At 45.4% G+C, this 20,347-nt stretch overlaps 1 protein-coding gene across 9 annotated transcripts in view; it reads right to left on the reverse strand.

The window, feature by feature from the left end:
• Window positions 1-8,222: 8,222 nt before the first annotated feature.
• KCNQ2 (potassium voltage-gated channel subfamily Q member 2) overlaps window positions 8,223-20,347 on the reverse strand; it is a 64,354-nt gene continuing 52,229 nt past the window's right edge. For all 9 annotated transcript variants that reach the window (XM_032198110.1, XM_032198107.1, XM_032198115.1 and 6 more), the window contains 3 exons: window positions 19,335-19,442; window positions 13,431-13,554; window positions 8,223-12,570 (listed from right to left, as the gene is read on the reverse strand). In XM_032198110.1, coding sequence (XP_032054001.1) covers window positions 11,851-12,570; window positions 13,431-13,554; window positions 19,335-19,442 — 952 coding nt within the window. In that variant the 3' untranslated portion in view covers window positions 8,223-11,850. The remainder of the gene's footprint in view (window positions 12,571-13,430; window positions 13,555-19,334; window positions 19,443-20,347) is intronic.

Consider the following 20,347-nt stretch of genomic DNA (forward strand, 5'->3'; position numbering starts at 1 on the left):
TGACATAGCCCAGTCTGATTTTTCCTCTAGTGAGCAGTTGTGCTTGCCCAGTAAGCAAGGAATAAATCTTTCTTTAACTGTCAAGGATAGTGTGTGGTTTAATTAGTCAGTGAATGAGGCACAGAGATAGCAGCACTGGGATCTTGTTAGGAACAAGGCTTTAACCTTGGCAGGGTTCATGGCAATGAGTTCATCCTGTAGAATTTCACGCCCTGTAACTGCAGAGTGTTTAAATAATGATGCTCATTTGGGAAAACAACTTTTACTTGTCTTCTCAAAACAGCTGCTTTGAAGTCAGCAGGCTGTAAACTCACACAGGAGCACCCCTGGGTTACCGCAGTGTTTTTGTGTCACTGGAGCTGTGATTGCCAAGACAATTGTAATCCTAAGGAATTGGGATAGTTTATGTTCCTGAGAACTTCTGCTAAGACCCCAACTGCTATTTCTGCTCCACAATAAGTGCCACTTACCCCATCATGGGAAATGATCCTGTTGTTTTTTCCTCCGGACCAGGCGAGCAGGGTGCTGGATGCCAACAGCCAAGGACTAGCAACACCTCCTCCTGCATGCTCTGCCTTGTTGGCCTGCTGCATGCAGGAACTTCTCCAAGGACTCCAGCTCTGCTGCTGCTTGGGGTGCAAACCAGCTTCGGGTGCAAAGCAGAGCCACCCTGCTGGCAGCTGAGATCCCCATGCAAGGACAGGCTGGCACCACATGTGCCACCAGCCCCCCTCTTCCAGGGAGAGCTTTCCACCTTCCCCAAAGGTGGCTGCCAGCACAGCTGCCCCCTCCTTGCTGTGATGGGGGCAGCATCTGAGCCCAGCCCACACCAACCCACAGGCTTTTGAACAGTGCATGTGACGAGCAGCTGTAGGTGCTCTCTGATTATTTACAGGGATGGAATACATCCCCTGGACACATACTGTTCGTGCAAACCTGCAGGAAGCATGCTTAGTATATATTACAAGGGGTTTTTTTTGACTGCATCAGGAAAGAGGCTGGTGTTCAGCCTGTTCAGATGACAGGGGAACGTGATCTAGCAAGCTGAACATTTTCCTGTTATATCCTCGCTGGTGAGAAACATGATGAGATAAAATATAGCGATGTTATTTAAGTACACCTTAATTTGCCATATCATCTGAGAAATGCTCACACCTGGGTTTCTTTAATAGCTTCGGGGAGGATGGGCACTGCTAAAGGCTTGGAGCCAAGTCGTCTGCTGCAAGCAGGGGCTGCCGAGCCCGAAGCCAGCTGTTTGTTCTGCCAACCTCGTTTCCCTGCCTCGTCCAAGTGACTGGCAGGCTTTTTAAAATCCAAGCACTCATTCCTCTTGATTCTCCTGCTTCATCTTTCTGGAAAAATATCAGTGTGGAGAGATGGATTTTTTTTTTCTCTTGCAAAATGAAACTGCTGTTTCATCAGCCAACCTTGCTGTGCAAAATACCATTAATCCATCCACTGTGTCCATAGGGAGAACCCTCCAAAATCCAGCATGCGCTTTCTTAATTTAGAACTGATGCTGGCTAAGCAAGATAACTCATGAGACAGATAAAGGTGTCATTTGTTGGCTCTGAGCCTACTTTGATGACACCAGTCTCATTCTGAGCATGGTGATAAGAGGCTGGCATGGGGGGTGAACAGACACAGGAACCATCCCTTATCTGTCAGAACATGGCTGATGTCAGACTTCAAGAAAATTGATAGTTTTAGAGGACTCCAAATGGCCAGTGTCCTTGTCACTGAAGGTACTTGAAATTTCTGAGCTTGATTATAGACATCAGAAAGAAAGAAGAGTGCTGTCTACCATTAGAAATAAGAGAGCGAAGTGTGAAGGTTTAATGCCAGGACCCTCAGCCACCATCTCGCACCTCCTGAATATTTCCCATATTAAAGGTGTCACCAAGGCACTGAAAAACCACCAGAAACAAACAAACAAATGAAGTAAACTGAAGAAGTGCAAAGAAAAATAAATGTGTATTTCATCTCATGAAGGTTAAATCATTAATCATTAATTCAGTATTTTTACTGAATGCAAATTTTCCATTCTGATGCTTTGAGGCTTAAATTAATGAGTGTGATTATTTAATTTTCCTCCACTTCCTTTCTGATTGCCACCGTCGCTGTTGTTTCTATCACACATATACAGTTTTGCAGCTGCCACAGTCACTCGTGTGAAGGTACACTCTGTGTCGTGCTCAGTGCTTCTGTGCAAAAAGTCTGGGCTATGTTGCTCTTCCACAGTGCTAACGTAAAACCATCTCTGTCTGTGTCGTTCGGCTCCTAGCTGTTCCCTTAGAAAACTACAGGTTATTCCCTTGGCATCTGTCCCTATAAAATGTACATTGCACAAAGTCGTGTTTGAAATGTACAGAGGAAATTACACATTCACCAAAAAAAAAGAAAAAAAAGAAAAAAAAATCCGATTGCTATATTACAAGAGAAAGTGTGTACCATTCAATACATACAAAATGTCTGAAAATCGTACATAAGTACCAAAGGCATTATGAGAGATTCTTTGGAGATGAAACAAAAGTGCAAAAAAGCCAAGGCAACAGAGCAAATTAAAGGAAGCAAAGCAGCAGCTGCCTTTGCTTTCTAAAGGACAACCAAACTTCAGTGCTCAACTGAGCCTGAGATTTTTACGAGCGGGAGGCGAGGGCGTGCAGCACCTGTACTCACCCCAGGCGAGAACAGCCCATCCCAGCCCAAAATTCACCTCTTAGCTCATCATCAGGACAAGGGCACGAACCACTTCTAGCCCAGTTAAAGCCAAATGAGCCAGATCCTGCTATAAACTGGGATAGTATTAGAGAAACACACTCCTGCAGGGAGCATACTATTTGCTTAGTAAAAAACAAACGCATTCAGGACTTAAATGGCTCTTGTAATTGATAACTTTGGAACTAGAGATGAATTTCAGGCTAAAGCAAGAATCAGATTACCATTTTTTTGAGTGGCATTCAGCAGAATTTAACCCGAAAATTTAGCTCTTCCTGCTTATGTCAGATTTAGGTTAAACACCAAAGATAAGTTCTACCCAATCTTTTATCTATGAAAATAAGGGCAAAATTAAATCCTAGAGGGAGAATATTTTGATGAGGTTAATGAAACCTCAGTATAGGGGCAATCGCAATCTTTTTTTTTTTTCTCATATACAAATGTATCAAAAGATTTTTATTTGGTTTTACCCACTCTCCCGCCACCAAAGAAAGAACTTTTCCCCTGTGCATCTTAGATGCAAAATTGTCTGCCTTAAGGCTTGTATGAGCACGTGTCTGTACACACCTACACATACAGCAATATGCACGTGCACGTGTGCAAACAGCATGCACGCTTTTGCAGCCAAAGTCGTGTTGTCCTTTTATCTTGCAGGTTATGGCAAACTGTGAACTTCATTCAACCTGTACAGAATTTACAGTTCAGATGAACAGCAATGAACAATATATAGAAATGCAGCAGTTAAGTATCTTAGGGCTGTGTGGTTTTGTTTTGCTCCGGTATTTTTTAGGTAACATTGCAGAAACGATCTTGTTGATTTTAGCTTCCTGGTCAAATCTGGTTAAAGAAGCATTCAAATGCAGTGCATTTCTTAACCAAACAGGATCTTCATTTTCTTCTTGTCCCAGATATGTTGAGTCACACCACTAAACAGGCAGGTAACACTTGGTTTGGTGTCTCTTCAACACACATAGGCTTATTCGTGTAAGGATACCTATCAGCATTTGGCATGTAATGTGCAATCTGTGTGCAGTATATGTGGATACTGTGCCAAAGTGACACCAAGCAAGATAAATTTCATAAATACAATGGCTATACTGGAGAAACAGGAGTATAGTTTTAGTGTACGGGGCATTGCTGTATAAGAACAGTGGCACCCACCTATAGGAATAAAAGAATTCTTATTCTGATAAAAGAATAAAACATTTATGAGAATAATTTATTGAATCTCCTAAAGCATTTGATATAGCTTGCAGCAACTGCAACTATGTTTAAAATCTGCTCTTGAGTTAATTAATTACCAGCTGTATCTTGTTTTGTCTCCGTTGTTCCTGAAAGGTTCTCTACACAAGTATGTGATTCTTTGGAGGAAAAAAAAAAAGAAGAAATTTCCTAATTCAGATTTTAGGGTAAGGGGTCAGGTAGTGGGGAACAGTAACCAGTGCAGAATGGTCCACATCCTGCCTGCTGACAGGAGCAACTTCAGCTCCAGGAAGGTGCTGGACCAGTGTATGTAGCCAGGCAGGACTTTTAGAGACCTGTCACCAGCTTTGATGACTTTTTCAGGCTATCAGCAAGGACTGAACTCAATGTCTACAGAGATGTTAGAGGAATGAGCCCTCTGCATTCCCAGCTGTAAAAAATGCTCTTTGTGAGCATCACTGCACATGTGAAATACCGGGTCATGGTCATTGTGGGTTACAGTGAAATGCTGTTTCTACTAATGGGAAGTGCCAATGGCATGCTAAAATGTGGAGGGATTTTCTCATCTGGGCTTGCAAAGTTTGTGCCAGCCTTTTCTTGTGTGCAGAGGGAAGGAGGGAGCTTACCCCCCACGTCCACGGTCAGCAGTGTCAAATGGAGCTGAAATTCCAGGGGAGGCTTCACTGGCAGCATGACATTCAGCCCTAGTTTTGGGCCAGAACCATCCCAAACAGAGAGTTTGGCATGGTTTGTACCTGAAACCATTAGCCCTGCCCTAACGTTATAGGCGTAGCTGCAGGTGAAATCTAGCCTGAGCTTGGCACTGAGTTTCTGAAAGCTTTGTAGTTGCAGTTAGCTCAAGTTTCTCAGGACTAGGCAAAGAGATGCTGCTTGAACAATTAATCTGAGGCTGTATTTACAGAAATCAGGAGAAGGGAAGATGCTCTCAGGTTCACTGGCAGCTTTGGAAATAGCACAGCTCGGACTAGCTGCTTTCTGTGTCTCCTTCTCACCAAGCTGGAGCGTGGCAGGCAAAGCCACACACGTGCACTGCTAAAGGAGACCAGGATCTGGAAGGCAGCTCTTGCTTCAGGGACCAAAAGCATCGACACTGTTAGTCTGTGAGCTCTTCTCTGAGATGCTCAACTCGGCATGAAAACCAGAACTCAACCCCCATCCCTACTTCATTGCAATTGTCTCTAGCCGAAGGGACAAACCCTTACAAGGTACTGTACAGAGGGGACAAACAGACCCCATCCATCCCTGCGCTGGAGGCTCCAGCAGAACAAACCAGGGATGTGTTGAGGTCATGGTGGCTCAACAGGGAAGCAAATAAATTGCCAAGAACAAGCAAAACCATCATGCTAACAAGACATAAAGACTCTCAGGGGCAGCTAGATATGCCAGGCTAAAAGAAAGCCTCAGAGCAGAGTTCTGGCATTACATGTTCGCTTGTACATGGTCTGGACAAGGAAGGTGAGGACACAGGACCAGTGTCAAAACTAGATTGCAGCACAAGAGACACAAAAGACTGCCACAACAGCAATGTGGGCAAACCCTGAAGGCCTTGTGAGTCTGCAAACACAGCGGGGAGAAGAGTGGTAAAACTTTTATGGCAACAGGGAGGCAGCTCAGTGCCTCTCCACAAGGAGAGGAAGAGATGCTTCCATGAAGTACGGATATGGCACAGCTGCAGGGTCCCCGAGATCCCCGAGTGCTGTAGACAAGCATCGATAAAATCTCCAAAGAGGGTTTCCAAAGGCTGGGAGTCACATCCCCCTGCCCCTTGGACTGGGCTGTGGGCACAAACGCACACATACACCAGAGCTGGGTGCAGGCGAGAGAGCCCTACGGGAATTAGAAATATGGCAAGTCCCACAAACGTGGGATCAAATGGCATCTCGTAAATGAAGGCCCTTGGCATTGCCTGCCTGGCTCTGCCTGCTCCTCCAGCCTCTTGAGAAAGGGTATCTGAGATGCTCTTCTTCTGAGGCATCTGGGAGGAAAGGAGCTTGATATGCACAGCCAAGGCAACTCATGTTATTTTCTTATTTTCTCCCCATGTACACATTTCAATGAACCACAGGCTCCAAACCTGTGTTTTTTACCCCTTATTAACAAGTAGAAGACGTGGAGTTTGTGCATGCTGTATCAGAGGGATGGGACAATGATCGGTCGCAGCATGAAAGACACTTGGTATATCAGTGTTACCTACAGAAGCACCGCAGCACCCTACGGGATGGGTCTCTGGGAGGATGGCCTCTCCCCAAAGTGATACTTTTGGCAATGTGACTTCTTCAGGTACTACAGCAATCTGGGAGTGCAGATACAGCTGGAGCGTATTGCTGTCTACTCGTCTCAGGCTGCATGCAGTAGCAGGCAAAATTGAGAATACAGTCAGTGAGATAGTCTGGAAAGCACATTCATACATTAAAAAGGACTCGGCTGCTCCTCCTGCAGCAGCCGCTCCTTGCTGCTACCTAAATTACAAGCGTGATTAATACTGTATCAAAACGTGTGTAATCCCTCTCCCTCTAGACACTAATATAAGGCAAGCAGTATTGTGTCACTGGGGCATCAAACACTAAGGATATACTAAAGAAGATTCCTATGCATTATAATTATCATTATTATTTAAAAAACCCTATTGTTATTGTTTAAAAAAAAAAAAAAACAACCAACCCACAGCCTGCCCTAAGCAGCTTTTGCGCTGTGACGCAGAAAAGTTTGTGTGCTAAAAGCAAGAGTTTGCTTTTACACCCCCATGCCACATCCCTCCACGTCACAGCCTCAATGTTACGTGCAGGTGAAGGAGCTTTTGTATCTGATTTCCTTGTTCCTCGTTCATGGAAAGGAAGCTGACCAAAACAGAAAACGCTGACCCAAAAGGGGGAGCGGGTGCAGGAGGATGAGGGCACGCAGTTGAGGCTCGGAGCACTGCTGGTACAAGGGGGAAAGGACGGAGGCGAGTGGCTCGCTCTACCTGAAGGCTCACACGAGCATGGATGGAGAAAGACTCAGCCTGCTCCTGGGCTTTGTAATGAGATCTCAATAAAATTCTCAACACTACTGGACTTTATATGGGATAACTCATTTATATTCTTAAGGAATTTCTTATTAAGGGAGTCCTGAAGCCAATATCATCTCCTGCTCTCCTCTAAGATGAATTTTTCACAAGGCAAGAGGAAGCCTTTCTGGGTGAGAAACAAGAAAATCCTACTTCACACCACCATCTGAACACCCAGCTGGATCCTGGCTGGCCCCGACGGGGTGGCTGCACACCTGGTACCTACTGGTTCAACCTAACCCTGGATTTCCTCCTCTGGCCTCTTCAGGACAGAAACTTCAGTTTCTCTTTTGCTGCTTTATTTTGTTTTTAGCAATAATGTTGCTGTGATCATTAATGGTCTGAGGATATAAGGGAAATGAGGTTTGCAGTAGCTCCCTCCTGAGAAAAATATGAGCAAATACATTTTTCCTTTCTCTTGGGTAATCGTTAGGAAGGGGAGCACTTGTATCTGCAGTGATACTCTGGCTTCTCAGGTAGATTATACAAACTTGTTCTAAAAATTCACATAATTTAAAATCTTAAAAATCAATTAAAAGTGTAAAAATAGACCTATTTATCTGTAAATAGCAATGGCCCTGCAGGATTTAATTGGATTTATTAAGCAGCGTTTGAAACAAAATACATTTTTAGAAAACCTGATCTATCGCATAGTCTGTGTAAAGAAAAGTAATGGCTTTCTGAGCTAAACAAGAGGTTTTTTTCCAATGAGTTCCTTGATATATCTGTTTTAAAAATTATTAATAAGAAAATGAGTCAACAAGGAAATTCACATACAAAATCTGCACTTGAGTAACATTAAAGTCTCTTCCCAAATGTTGGGAAATTTGACTTATGGCTAGTGCTTTGTTCTCATGTCTCAGGGTCACGTTATGAAAGGCCACCTGCACAGAGCTTGCAACATCTCCGGCCACATCTCCTCTTCAGAGACACGACCTCCTTAGACAACTTGAGCTCATGCTGGGACTTGAAGCACCCAAAAACTGACTGGGATTTCAGGTCCCGGTCTCAGGGGTTGCCCCATCCCACAGGTAGGGTAGTCTGTAGTATTTTACCCATACCTAGACTTTGGAAAAAAAAAAAAAAAAAAAAAAGTCCAGAAGTTTTTTGGAGACCAGATCCTGGGCTCTGGTTCAAGGCCACAGCTTCACCTCCTGCATCTCAAAAGTAGGCTCTGTGCACACGTGGGCACCGGCATCCCTGGAGCACTTCAAGATGGCCTGCTGGAAATTTGGCCTTCACGTGTTCTTCAGCTCTCCTGTGTCCACACTTGGCATGGTCTAAAACTTGTTTTGGTCCTTCAGTGTCTGCCAGAAAATAGGCAACCAGACACGGCAGGAATAGGGGAGCAAAGACCAGCCCAAGAGAGGCTTAGCAGAAGGACAAAGTTGGCCTGCACATTGCTTTAAAGGCCTTTATCACTGGAACTGCCTTATTAGAGAAACATAAATAAACAGTTTTTCTTTTTTTCTTTTTTCTTTTCTAAGCTAGTGTTTAAGACTTTTGTGGGGGAGATTATCACCAGGAGTGTGTGATATGGGCATGGGGAAATTGGACTGAAAGTGAAGACTTTGCAGGGAGTATTGGACTATGATTTAGAACAGGAATAAAATGACTTCTGTTGATAAGGAGCAAAACCTTTAGTTAGAGCAGGCTCTGCTCCTATTCACACAGGCCCGAATTAATTCTGGTATAATTTAACCCAAAAATCCAGGTCAAGCCTTTTTGCCTGGATGAATAAGAAGTGGTGATTTATGGCACGGCTGTGGATGGAGGAGCGGGGGGTCAGAATTTCTTTGAAATTATGCCACGGATAAGGGTGCAATATTGCTTATCTCTTCCAAACAATTCTCAGTGAAATTTGTAGCAGCAGGATGCAATCTGTGCTGCACAGATATAAAACCCATTTTCTGTTATCATGTGGGACAAATCTAACACCTTTTAAAGCTAAAAGTTAGGAGATCTTTATAAACATTAGAGTAATAACGTATTTGAAGAGGAAAAACACAATTCTTCCTATGCAGTCCCTAAAGGAGGCAAAAGACTGACAGATTTCAGCATGTGGAAAATTTGGAGGACACGGTGGAACCGCTTCTCAGGACACACTGGCATCATATGCGTTGAAGGGTGTAACATCAGCTGGGCAAGAGAAAAGGGTTTTGCAGTAAGAACTGGAAAATGCACATTCAAAATAGAGCCAATAAAGCTTCAAATTTCGGACATGATGAAAATTATATCCCACAGATATTGTGCCTTCATGTCCTGTTGACTTTGCCTCTTATATTAAAGACAAGGCATTTAGCTTCGTGGTAATAGGATGGCACAACATCATCCTCATCTGCAGCTTCTGCCTTTATATTGTACACTTCTGTGCCAAATTTCCAGCAGGCCTTAAAAAGTAGTTGCAAAAATATTAAAAAAATAAATAAATAAAATAAAGAAAAGAGATAACAGATGTTTGTAATCTCTGATTTAGAGAAAATTCACAGCGAGCAGGCAGGCTGGACCAATGTTGATTTTTGTCTCACCCAGTGCCATTCCCATTCTTGTGGTCACTAGAAAAGACATGCCTCCGAGTCTGATGTTGGACCTGCTGGCATTTCTTGTTCTACCAGAAGGTATCTAATTTCGCAACATGCCAAGGGCAAATCTGCACAATTTACAGCCATTTTGCTCTCAAAGACGAAAGGTTTCGGTACTGAAGTCAAAGACATCTCTGGGTTCACTTTGCACAAAGAAATCCGGAGCCAAAGGGACTCTGGGAACTAAATCAGAGAGGGAAAAACTGCAGAAAGAAAAGGATCAAGTTGGAAGGGAGGGAAATAGCAAGGCTGGAAATCAAAGTTTCCTCTAAGGAAAATGTTTTTTCCTTCTGAATGACAAAAAATGGCAGAAAAAATTGTGCAGAGCCTTTCCCCACTCCTCAATCCCATGTGAAGACCTGTGTGTTGGTCCTGAGCACTAGCAAAAGGATGGATTTAATTCCTGTCTGTAAGCTCTCATACTGCTCCCATACCTTCCCTAGGGCCAAAATAGTCCTGGGTCTCCCCTGGTTGCTGCCAAGCAAACAGGAGGAGAGAAGGCTGTGGTTCTCCCTTCTGCCCAAACACGTTCAGCCTCTCAAAGGCCACGCAGAAATGAAGCTGTCACCCAAATATCCTTAACAAGCTCTTGGTACACACGGGAAAATGAGGTTTGAAATCACAGATACAGCCCTGACTCCTGCAGAAAACACACATGGGATTTGGGCTGTAGGTGCACGGGAGGGTTCAGAGGCACAACACTGGCCATGGTGTCCCAGCCTTGGAGATGGATCCCACAACACACTTTGTCTGATCCATCCCCTTGCAAAAAATAAAAATATAAAATTAAAAAAAAAAAAAAAATCTCTATCCATGTAAAGGATCACTTGGTGGCTTTGTTTTGGTCCCAAAAGCAACTCTGAACATCACTTTTCCCCTTGCCTTTCCCCAGCTGAATGCACGGCTGAGGTTCCTGATAGCAACACAATGGTCTTTCCAAGACAAACCAAACCAGCAAAATGGGACAGACTTGGATTGGCACAACTTGTGGGCACGCACAGAGAAGAGGCTTCCGAAAGATCATGAAGAAATGAAGAAATACCTCTTAACTCCGCTTGAGGGATCCAAACAACCCAACAATGTCCAGAGGACACGGGTGTGCGATTCTTGGCAGGGCAGAAGAGGAAGGGGAAAATTTTCATGGGGCTTAGTGTGTGCAAAAGTGTTCAGGCACAATGCAAACTTTAAGAAAAGGGCCTAACTCTGGCCAACAGGGCTTCAAAAGGATGGAGTTCAGCACGCAACTCGCAGCAACACGGGGACCACAGCATCTTGCATATCCACCCTCTCCCTTCGGGCTGGTGCTGCTGTGACTCCAGCACAGCCCTGCTGGATGTGAGAATGGTTTCACACCACGGCAGCCCTCCAGAGGAGTTGTCTTTGATTTGCCTTTGCTTCCAAAGCACCTCCAGGTCATGTCAACAGGAGGAGAGATAATTAAATATAATACATGGTTTAAAATATAAAATCCCAGCCACATTGTCCTCTTTCTCTGTCTCATTTCTCTGTTCCTCTCTGGGTTTTCTCAGAAATATGTATGAAATATGAGCATGCAAGCTCTTATTTCTGAGTTTTTCCATTTCCTAAGCTGTTTGACAAGGACAGTTTCATTCTGGTTCAGAACCTGTCCTGCTCTGAGGCCATGCCTTCTGATCATGCAAATACTCCAGCCCCCATCCCTCTCCTCCAGGGGCCTACACAACATTTCCATGTATTATATTGGAATTATACCACCTGCCTGATGGTCAGTGAGGAACCACAGAGTAAAAACACCCCAGTAAATTTCATGCGACCTGAAGCCTAAGCCAGAAACAGACAAGTGTTCATTCCACGACTCCAAAATACCTAAAGGTGTCATCACCAGTGCCATGGGATGGCAATTCCCACATAACACTGGTCAGCCACCAGTCACTGCGACCTCCAAAAGCCCTGACCGGGTGATTCATTCCTGCCCTGCATCTCTGAAAATTCCCAAGAAATGCAAATTGCCTATCCTGCACCATGAAATTATTTCACCTAATGATCTCAGAAGGAGCGTATGAAAGAAATCCGGACTTCCCAGCTCCAGTTCGCTCGCCACCGTCACCTCTTCCACAACTGCAGGCTTGGACCTGCTCGTAACCCCCCCCAGAGTAAGCTGCAAGAAAGTCTCCGCCAGCTAAGGATGTCCTAGATGGAGGAAACCCTTAGCTGTCTATCTCCTTGAGAAGTTCGACGTGTGGACAGCCGGAGCGGGCAGCTGCCGGTGCTCGGACGTGGCTCGGCGGCTGCGAGGGGGTCTCACTGCCGGGGGGCTGACCAGCCCATGTCACTGAAGGGTCCCTCGCCCGTGGCTGACCTGGGGGGAGGCCCGCAGGGCGTGCAGAGGTCAGAATCGGTGTCCGATTCCCCTTCTGCGATGTAGGGTCTGATTTTGGCCACGGCTGCATAGCACCCGTTGTTTAGGATGTCCAAATTCTCTTTGGACTGGGAAATGCTAAAGCCGCTGAAAGAGCGCTCCAGTTCCTCGTGGTCCACCGAGGGGATGGAGATGGAGGTGTCGCTGTCTCTCAGGGCACTCTCGTGGTGTTTGGTTGTAATGTCTTCGTTCCGCAGGTACTCCGCGCTCGCCCTGTGCCCGCCGCTGTAGGCCGACAAGGAGCGCTCGTGGGAGGGCGGCGGCGGGATGCGGACCAGCGAGCCGGGGTCTCCGACGGGCGAGGAGCCGTGGCTCTGCCGCTGGTAGGCCTGCTGCTGGCACGAGGTCGAGGGCGGGCACGTGTTGGTCGGGGCCGGCGGGGCCGAGAAGTTCTTCTGCCCCATGGAGCTGGTGGACCTGATGATCTTGATGATGCAGCCGTTCTTGTCGATGTGCTCCCTGCTGTCTTCGGGGCTGTGGTAGGGAGGCGCCGGGTCGGGTTCTTTGGAGCCAAAATAGGCCTCCGTCTCCGTTGGTGGGATGCCCATCCTCTGCATGTAAATGTTCACCAGGAAGTCCAGCTTCTTCTCCATCGACTGAACCTGCAAAACACCACAGATCCAGTGCTACGTTCTGCATGGAGGCTGAAGCAATGTAACAACCTGAGCACAAACAACTTCAAGTCCAAATGTGGGCCTGGACTTCACAGATGACCTCTGCCTACACTGACCTACACCAAACCGGCACTTTTCATAAATACACGTATTTAATTGTCCTGTTCTGAAACAACCTTTCATTCTCCACCTTGTCACAAGGTTTTCCTTAAGCTCCTGTAATCTTTTTGGCATGCGCCAAATTCCAGGAGAGCTGGAGGACACTCGCATCCTGCTGGTGGCTTTCAGCTCCTTACTGCATCTGGCACTTGCCTGGGCTCAGCTGGTCATGGGGATTGCTGAGCCTTTTTTTTTTTTCTTTCTGGGAGGATTTTCATCTTTAGCAAGGCTGGCAGCTGCAGCAGCCAGGCTCACGGACTCATTTGGAACATGTCTAACACAGTGGCGCTGTGCCATTTTCAAAAATAATGTAGACTTTTGGTAGACTCATCAAAAAAGAAAGTCAGTAAGGAACAGACTCTGAAGTGTCTAGATCTGCTTTGAATGTAGTACTGGGGTTTATAAGACGTTTAGTGACCTTTCATAAAATCCATCTTGACTCCTCTTTAAAATATCCTTAGCTCTTTTTGTGCATGTGTGTGTGTGTGTTTTTTTGGTTGTTGTTCTTGTGTTGTTTTTTTTTTCCTTTTCTGGATGTTAATATTCCACAACAACAACAACAACAACAACAAACAAACAAAAAAACAGAAAAGCATCCAGAAAAAACAAAACAAAACAAAAAAACAACCACAATAATCCCACAATGCATACCATGCCCCCTGATAAGAGCCCCTCTTGCCCCAATATACCTGTTTTTCAACTTTTCCGAGCCTGCCCATCATGCTGGGGTCTTCGGGCATCTCTCCTTCGGCTGGCCCTTTGGTCCGATCCTTGTCAGTCATGGAGGATCCTCTCCCAACGATCTGGTCAACTCTACCGGGATCAGAAAATCCCCCCGCCCCCGGAAAAGGACTGGAGTCAGTCGGAGGCAGCAGGCGAGGGGGACTCCACTTGTCGCGCCTCCGGGGGACAAAGCAACAGCCTCTCTCCCCACTAGCACTCCAAATTACTCACAGACACGCGGTGGCACTGAAGTGTTAATTCAGATGCAAAATTCAGAGCGGTATTAGCGGAGTTTGGAATTATCCATTTCTGTTTATACAGATAAAATCTGGCACATTATGCACAGTAAATTTACCCACTGCAAAGAATTTCTATAACTGGCCTTCTTCCAAATCAATTAAGTTTTTATTTGCACTGAGGCTTTATTATCTTGGGGGAAGATCAAGTTTTCTGTCTAGCATATGTCAATGGGATTCTGTTCAGTGTTTGCAGCAGTTTCCTCTCCTCGATGCAAATGTAAGCGTGTAATTCCTGTGTCCGTGAAAATGAGCCACTTGCCCTAAGACCCAAACAAACAGGCGTGGTGCTAACTGTTTTAGTGGAATTATGTTGCGGCTGAATTTAGTCATAACCCACCAAACAGTACCAAACCATTTTCATCTCAATGCTACTGCAATTCACACCTGTATCATTAGACATTTTCTATTAGCAGGGCTCCAAGCTGCTAACAGCAGAGGATATTCTTGCAACATCAGCAGCTAAAGCTACTGGGCACGATGTGTGGCACCAAGTTATTTACACATTTTACATTTGCAGTTCCTTCTTCCCAGTCTAGAAACACCTGAGCTGATACACAGCTCCCTGTGCAGAGGAAGAAGGAGGGCAGAGCCAGTCTCGAAGCTGGAAGTCAAATTTTTTTGAGGTACCAAATGAATAATTTTCTAGAGAGTAAGCATTGAGGCTTGATCCCTCCAAAATCCAAGGAGCAACCCAGTTTTGGATTAGCTTGTTAATGACAGCCCAGTTTACAACCCAGTTCTACACCAGGCAAAATTTACTCTTGCATAATGCACCAAAAGTAAGGGTGGCAGGGGAAAAGAAGGGTTAATCAATCTGACTGAAACCAAGTTGAGGTATCTTGAGTGGAAAACTCAAAATGCTTCTTACGCAGTTCTGCCGTGTGGGCCATGGGTCCATGCACCAGGAGAAGGAAAAGGAAGGAGCTGAACACAGACAGACAGGGGAAAATGAACAAACAAAAACCAAGGAAAGGAATGAGACGTGAGGCTATTTCAACACAAGAGCCATCTGTTTTCTTCACATGTGACAGGGACTTAATACATATGTTGGCTGTTGACATAAAGGGACAGATATCAGTGGGTATAGACCAGCGTGGCTCCCTTGGCTTATATTAAAGCGACAGCAGTTTACAGCACCAGAAGGTCTGGCTCAAAGAGATGAAGTGGGTGAGCACATCACACCAAAGACGGAAAATGTAAGCCAACCATTATTTTGGAGTTCAGCTTTGATCCCAGAAGATACTTCATTTGGGCAGGGATGCGACAGAATACTATTAAATTTGAAAAGTCATGTTTGATCCTTTGCTTAGCAATATAAGCACAGGAGTATAAGGAGCACCAAGTGCTATAATTACAAGTGTGAGGAATATGCATGCCTTATTTCTCTCTTGTAACGGGAGAAGCAAATTATCGACATGTACAGGAACTCCCCACAAGGGATGCAATTACTGACATGACATACAGCACAAGGAATCCTAAGACAATGTTGCTACCATGTAAGCAAAGAGGTATTAAATCGGATACCTCGGGCTACCTTGGTTTGGAATCACAAGTCAAGGCGTGGTACAGCCACTGTACGAACTCCTCTCCTGTATGCACAAGCAAGTAAACTAGTAAAGCAATGAACATGCGTTTTAAGAGGCTCAAAGCCTAATCACTACTGAATAATTGGGAAGACCAAGAAAAATCAGGGTGCTCTGTCACGCCTAGCACAACGCTACCACCAAAACGTGTGCACTAATGAACATGAGATGTTCTTCAACAGTTGCTGAGTATAGCAGGGAGGCAGGACAGACTGTTAACAGAGAGGAAAACTGAACATAGCCATGCTACTGGGTATCCTAATAGCAGAAAGAGCCTTTTGCAACCCTATTTCTAGCCTTGCAGAATGTCAGGAAGGACTTCTGCTCTCCTCCATGTCCTTAAGAGAAGAGCTCTCTGTACTGAGCTCATATGATCCATGTGAAGCACGGTGGGCAAGGTGCACTTCACAGACAGAGGGATTGACAGTATCACATAGAAAAGCACTGACTTCTTCCATCAGAATGGAGACAACTTGCCCGTAGACCTGCTGTGATTTAAAAGCAGGACCGAAGCCCTTCACAGAGCTCACCCATAAAGCATTGAGAAGCCCTTGCCCTTGTGCCCTTGATAGTAGTGCCTAGGAGAACTCCTCCTGATGGGATCGTTCCCTTCCTGGTTATAACACAACCCAGCCCTGAGGGGGTCATCTTGTGCAGCTCTGAGAAACCAGAGCCAGATTTCACCTTGGAGGCAGGGTATGCACCGAGCACAGTGCAGTGGGCAGCTGGGGGATGCTGGTCTCAGAGCAGAGAGGGGCAGATGAAGGTGACCAAGCCCTTCTCTTGGTGCCTGGGTGGGAAAAACCAGGCTCGAGGTCTCCCAACTCATTGCTCTCCATGGGAGAAGCTAGAAACCAGGGGAGAGTGCTCATACCCTCAGCCAAGTGCAGAGATTTAATTCGTGCCTCGCCTGATAAAAGAGAAGAGAGGAATTTCTCCATGAGCTCACAACCCAGCTGTGCCTATCTGAGCACCACAAAGACACAGCCATCAGCAAAGAGCAGAAGGCCCTTTTAGCCATTATGAAAGAGTCTGGGGTCCTGTCCAAACTGGGCAGCAAAGCTCACAAGATGAAGAAGGGAGATCGTATTCCACCTTTGCAAGCGGTGAGGAATAGGGCATATTCCTACCGCGTGACAAGGGACCACAAATCTTCCCAGAGAAGCCAAATCCCCCTCCTGCACTACATCTCGTCGGGAGCCTTGCGCCTTCCCAACACTTCTCTGGGATGTGTTGAACACAAACGTGTGGAGGGAAGCCTTCAGCTGGGGCTTTGGAAGATGCCCGTGCTTTTTTTCCCTTCATGGCAAAAGAGGATTCAAAGATTTCTGACGACGCATGACAGCATGCCATCTGCTGCCTTCGATATGCTCTGCTGGGTCTTAGCTTGGGAGGGGGAGAGAAGCGGGTTGCTCCTTAAAGTGAGCTTTGATATCTTTCCTTCTTTCTAATGATACAAAAAAAATGTAAATTCTTGCATCAGCCACAGTGCAGGTTTTCTCATGCTTCATTATGCTTCATGCTAACAGTACATGCAAAGAGGTGTAGTATGTCACCCTCGGGCCAGAAGCAGACATCAAAAGGTCAAACAGCTCAAATGAGATAAAAAAATGAATTGTTTGGGGATATATATTCAGTTCTTTTCTGTTTTCTTTATCTTTTATAGTTTGTTACACAATCCAGGCATTGAAGCCAAACCCCCTTCATCCATGTCATGTGACTGGCTACTTACCTCCTCATTTTTCAATAAAGTTTGCTCTAGACGTATTTTGACCATTGTCTCTTTGTCTAAAAGCTCCAGCTGAGGTTGCACCTATTTCAGAGCAGGTCCATGCTACACGAGCAGGCCGGGTGATTTAATCCAAATTCTCTGGGTGCACAGCATGGAGCAAACATCCGCGGCCAAACCACAGCCATGGACATCCAGTAGGGTCCAGCTGCCTTTGCTGGGAGCTATTTGCAGAAATAGTTTGGCTGAACTGAGCCCTCGTCGCTAAAGCACCACAGTGCAATCCATGGGGCTGAGATAGCTCAGGGGACATCACCGGGTTTGGTTTCTCTTCCCTCACTGGGTGTTTTCGTATAATCTGGGCATTATTTGGCTAAAGCAGGGATGTGCAGGCTAAAAATGAGAGGCTGCTGTAGCCCCTGGGGACCCCACGTCACACTGAGGTGATGGAGATGATCACAGCGGCTGACCCAGGGTTTTGGGGCTGGGGCTGCTCAGAGCTCTGGGACACATCCATCAAGCGCTTGGAGCACCTCGCAACTCCCACTGGTATCTGTGGGAGGATGCAGCTGCCTGAAATTAAGGACAGCATCAGTCCTTTAATGGGCTGGAACAGATTTCAGCAGCCTCCTGTGCTCTGCTGCCTTCTGGAGCCTCTCAGCCACAGCTCAGTAAAGAAATGGGAAAATTCTTTTAAAAAGGGAGCAGTTATAAACCAAATATCTTAATGTTGCAGGAGCCTAGAGGGCAACTGCAACTAGAGTTTTAATCCAACAGTCAGTATTAGAAACTGTAAAATTAAAGGGCAGGGGGGGAAAGTCATTAACATTAAGCTGATAAAGCAACAGGCTTGGAGTGAATAAAAATAAATATCTCAGCTTGGGACATTTTGGATCTCCTCCCCTAGTATCCATCCATCACCTTTTCTGTGTGCAAGGCACTAGGTTTCACATGGAAACCTTAACTCTGCTGAAGGCTTATGCACACCTAACCTTATAAGTAAATAAAAAAAATAATAATCCATCTGAATCTGTATTTTAATTTTAATTTCTAAACATTGCTACACGTAAGAAATTTATTTCATTTTAAAGACCTGTTTGAGGCATCATCATTTGGGGGAAGGAGATTGAAAAAATGTTTTTCTGAAAGCATCTTTTTCCCAAGCCTGAAGCTTGGGGCTTCTGGAAAATTCTCTACTTATTTTATTTAATCTTTGAGCTGGCTGAGTGGGAAAGGTAAGCTTTCAATATTCCTTTTACTCACATTCCTCTAGTGAAGATTAGTCAGAGCCGCTTAAATAAAAATCAAGAGATTTGTCATGTATTAGCTGTTAGGGAGGGCAAGTATATTTAGAAGAAAAAAAAAAAAACACATAGCTGAGGCTAAGCTTGCTGCATTTAAAATCACCTACTATTTGTACACAGAAAATAACTTTCAGCAAGTATTTATACCTGCCCTGTGATCCAGTGGTCTCGATACACGGTGAAAATGCTGCTCAGCTCTCTGGTGCCCAGACCTGAGAATGTCTCAAAAGGGGTGGGGTTCAGCTTTGGCATCAGCTTTGGGCACGGTTTTATCTAAAATGAGAACTTAATAAGGGCAATAAGAAAATCTCACTGAATGGCTGAGGGCTTTGTTGGACTCCTTTTCTTTTTACATGTAAAACTGGGACCTTTTTCTGAACATGAGTCTCGTGGTGGTAACTTTTTAAGGGTTTTTACCTCCGTGGTCACTAGAGGTGCATCAGCAAAATGAGACCACTGCATTTCTCAGGCATGAAACACTTCATTCTTACTTTGCCCACCGAGATGAACTCATTTCACAGTCCAAAGAACTGCAAGCAGAGCCTCCTTCACTTGCGTGTAGGGCATTTGTTCTTTTGGAAAGTAGATGGTCTCGTTTCTATTGGCTTTCTGGGTAAATGTTCCGCTTTTTCTATTTGAAGATAGTCTGATACACTATGAGATTTTAAAGATAAATTTCACCAGCACCTAGAAGAAGACTGGAAATATGCTAGCTGAAGAAACTGATGGTTATTAATGACGGTATGGATGTCCCTTTTTTTTTTTCCTTTGGCTTGCCTGGTGTGAAAGCTCATTACTGAAAGTAAATCGGAGCACACCCAGAGTAGCGAGCCCTTCTGAGTCACGATTTAGCAAGCTGCGAAGTGATAAATGCCGTCATATAACTGGCATGAAAGGGGTTTGACATTAAGCAAATGAAAAATCCAGAGAAAGCGGCATTTTTGTGAATCCTAACCTAGGCGAGTATTGGGGAGATTCTTTGGAAGAATACATGGGTCCTTTGGTTGGATACTTCTTATGCCGGGGAGTTGAAGGGGGCGGGGGACCCACAATCATATCTATCCTGGCAAAGTAAATAAGAAAAAAGACACCAGCAAAATGCATAATGAAGCAACATGTAGAGAAAAGTTGGTCAGAAAGTTGCAGAAAGAAACAACTGAAAAACAGAACGACAGAGAGAGAAAGAGAGAAATTGAAAATATATTCCGTTGGAAACAGAGATTTCTTTCCTACCACTTGTCGTCGGTGAAAGCCAGAATCTTACCCACCCCGGGGTAAGATTTGGAGATTTTTGGCACCGCGGAAACATCACTGCTGATTAGGACACCCCCCGCATCCCAGATATTATAGGTAACATGCTTTACCCTCTGGAATATATTTGCAGCAATATCCCATTGAGATGGTTGGACAAGAAACAACAAATACTCATTCTCCTTTCAGTTACACCGCTAGATAACACATCCTCAGCTCGTTCAGAAATGCACGAGCCGTTGGGGTCGGCGAGACACGCTGTGGGACCGTGCAACTCAATGAATGGGAGACATCCGTGGCTGGCAAGGTGTCGGGATGAGGCACGAGACGGTGTGAACACAACACTGAAAAGAGCACGTTACAGACACACCACGGTGACAGAGGCATTCATGGTTAGAGGAAAGTGCACGTCAACACGCCAGAAATTTGCTCGGCTGCAGCTTTACTCCGCAGCCCCGGCTGCGGGAGGTCCCAGCTGGCCCTGCAGAGCTGAGCAGGCAGGGAGAGCACAGCGCTTTGGTTGATGAAAGGGAGTAAAAATATATGTTCTCCTCTGAGCTGGCCCCTGACAGCCTCCCTGGGCTCCAGTAGATGGGCACACCACACTTTATCAGCAGCTGGTCCTGCCCCAGTGGTGGCCACGGGCACCCCAGGCACACACCTCTCCTACAGGGGGGCCTTTTCCCGTTATACTGGGTTGGTGAGCAGCCAGGGGAT

The sequence above is a fragment of the Aythya fuligula genome, chromosome 16 (assembly GCF_009819795.1).
Source record: "Aythya fuligula isolate bAytFul2 chromosome 16, bAytFul2.pri, whole genome shotgun sequence".
Classification (NCBI taxonomy): domain Eukaryota; kingdom Metazoa; phylum Chordata; class Aves; order Anseriformes; family Anatidae; genus Aythya; species Aythya fuligula.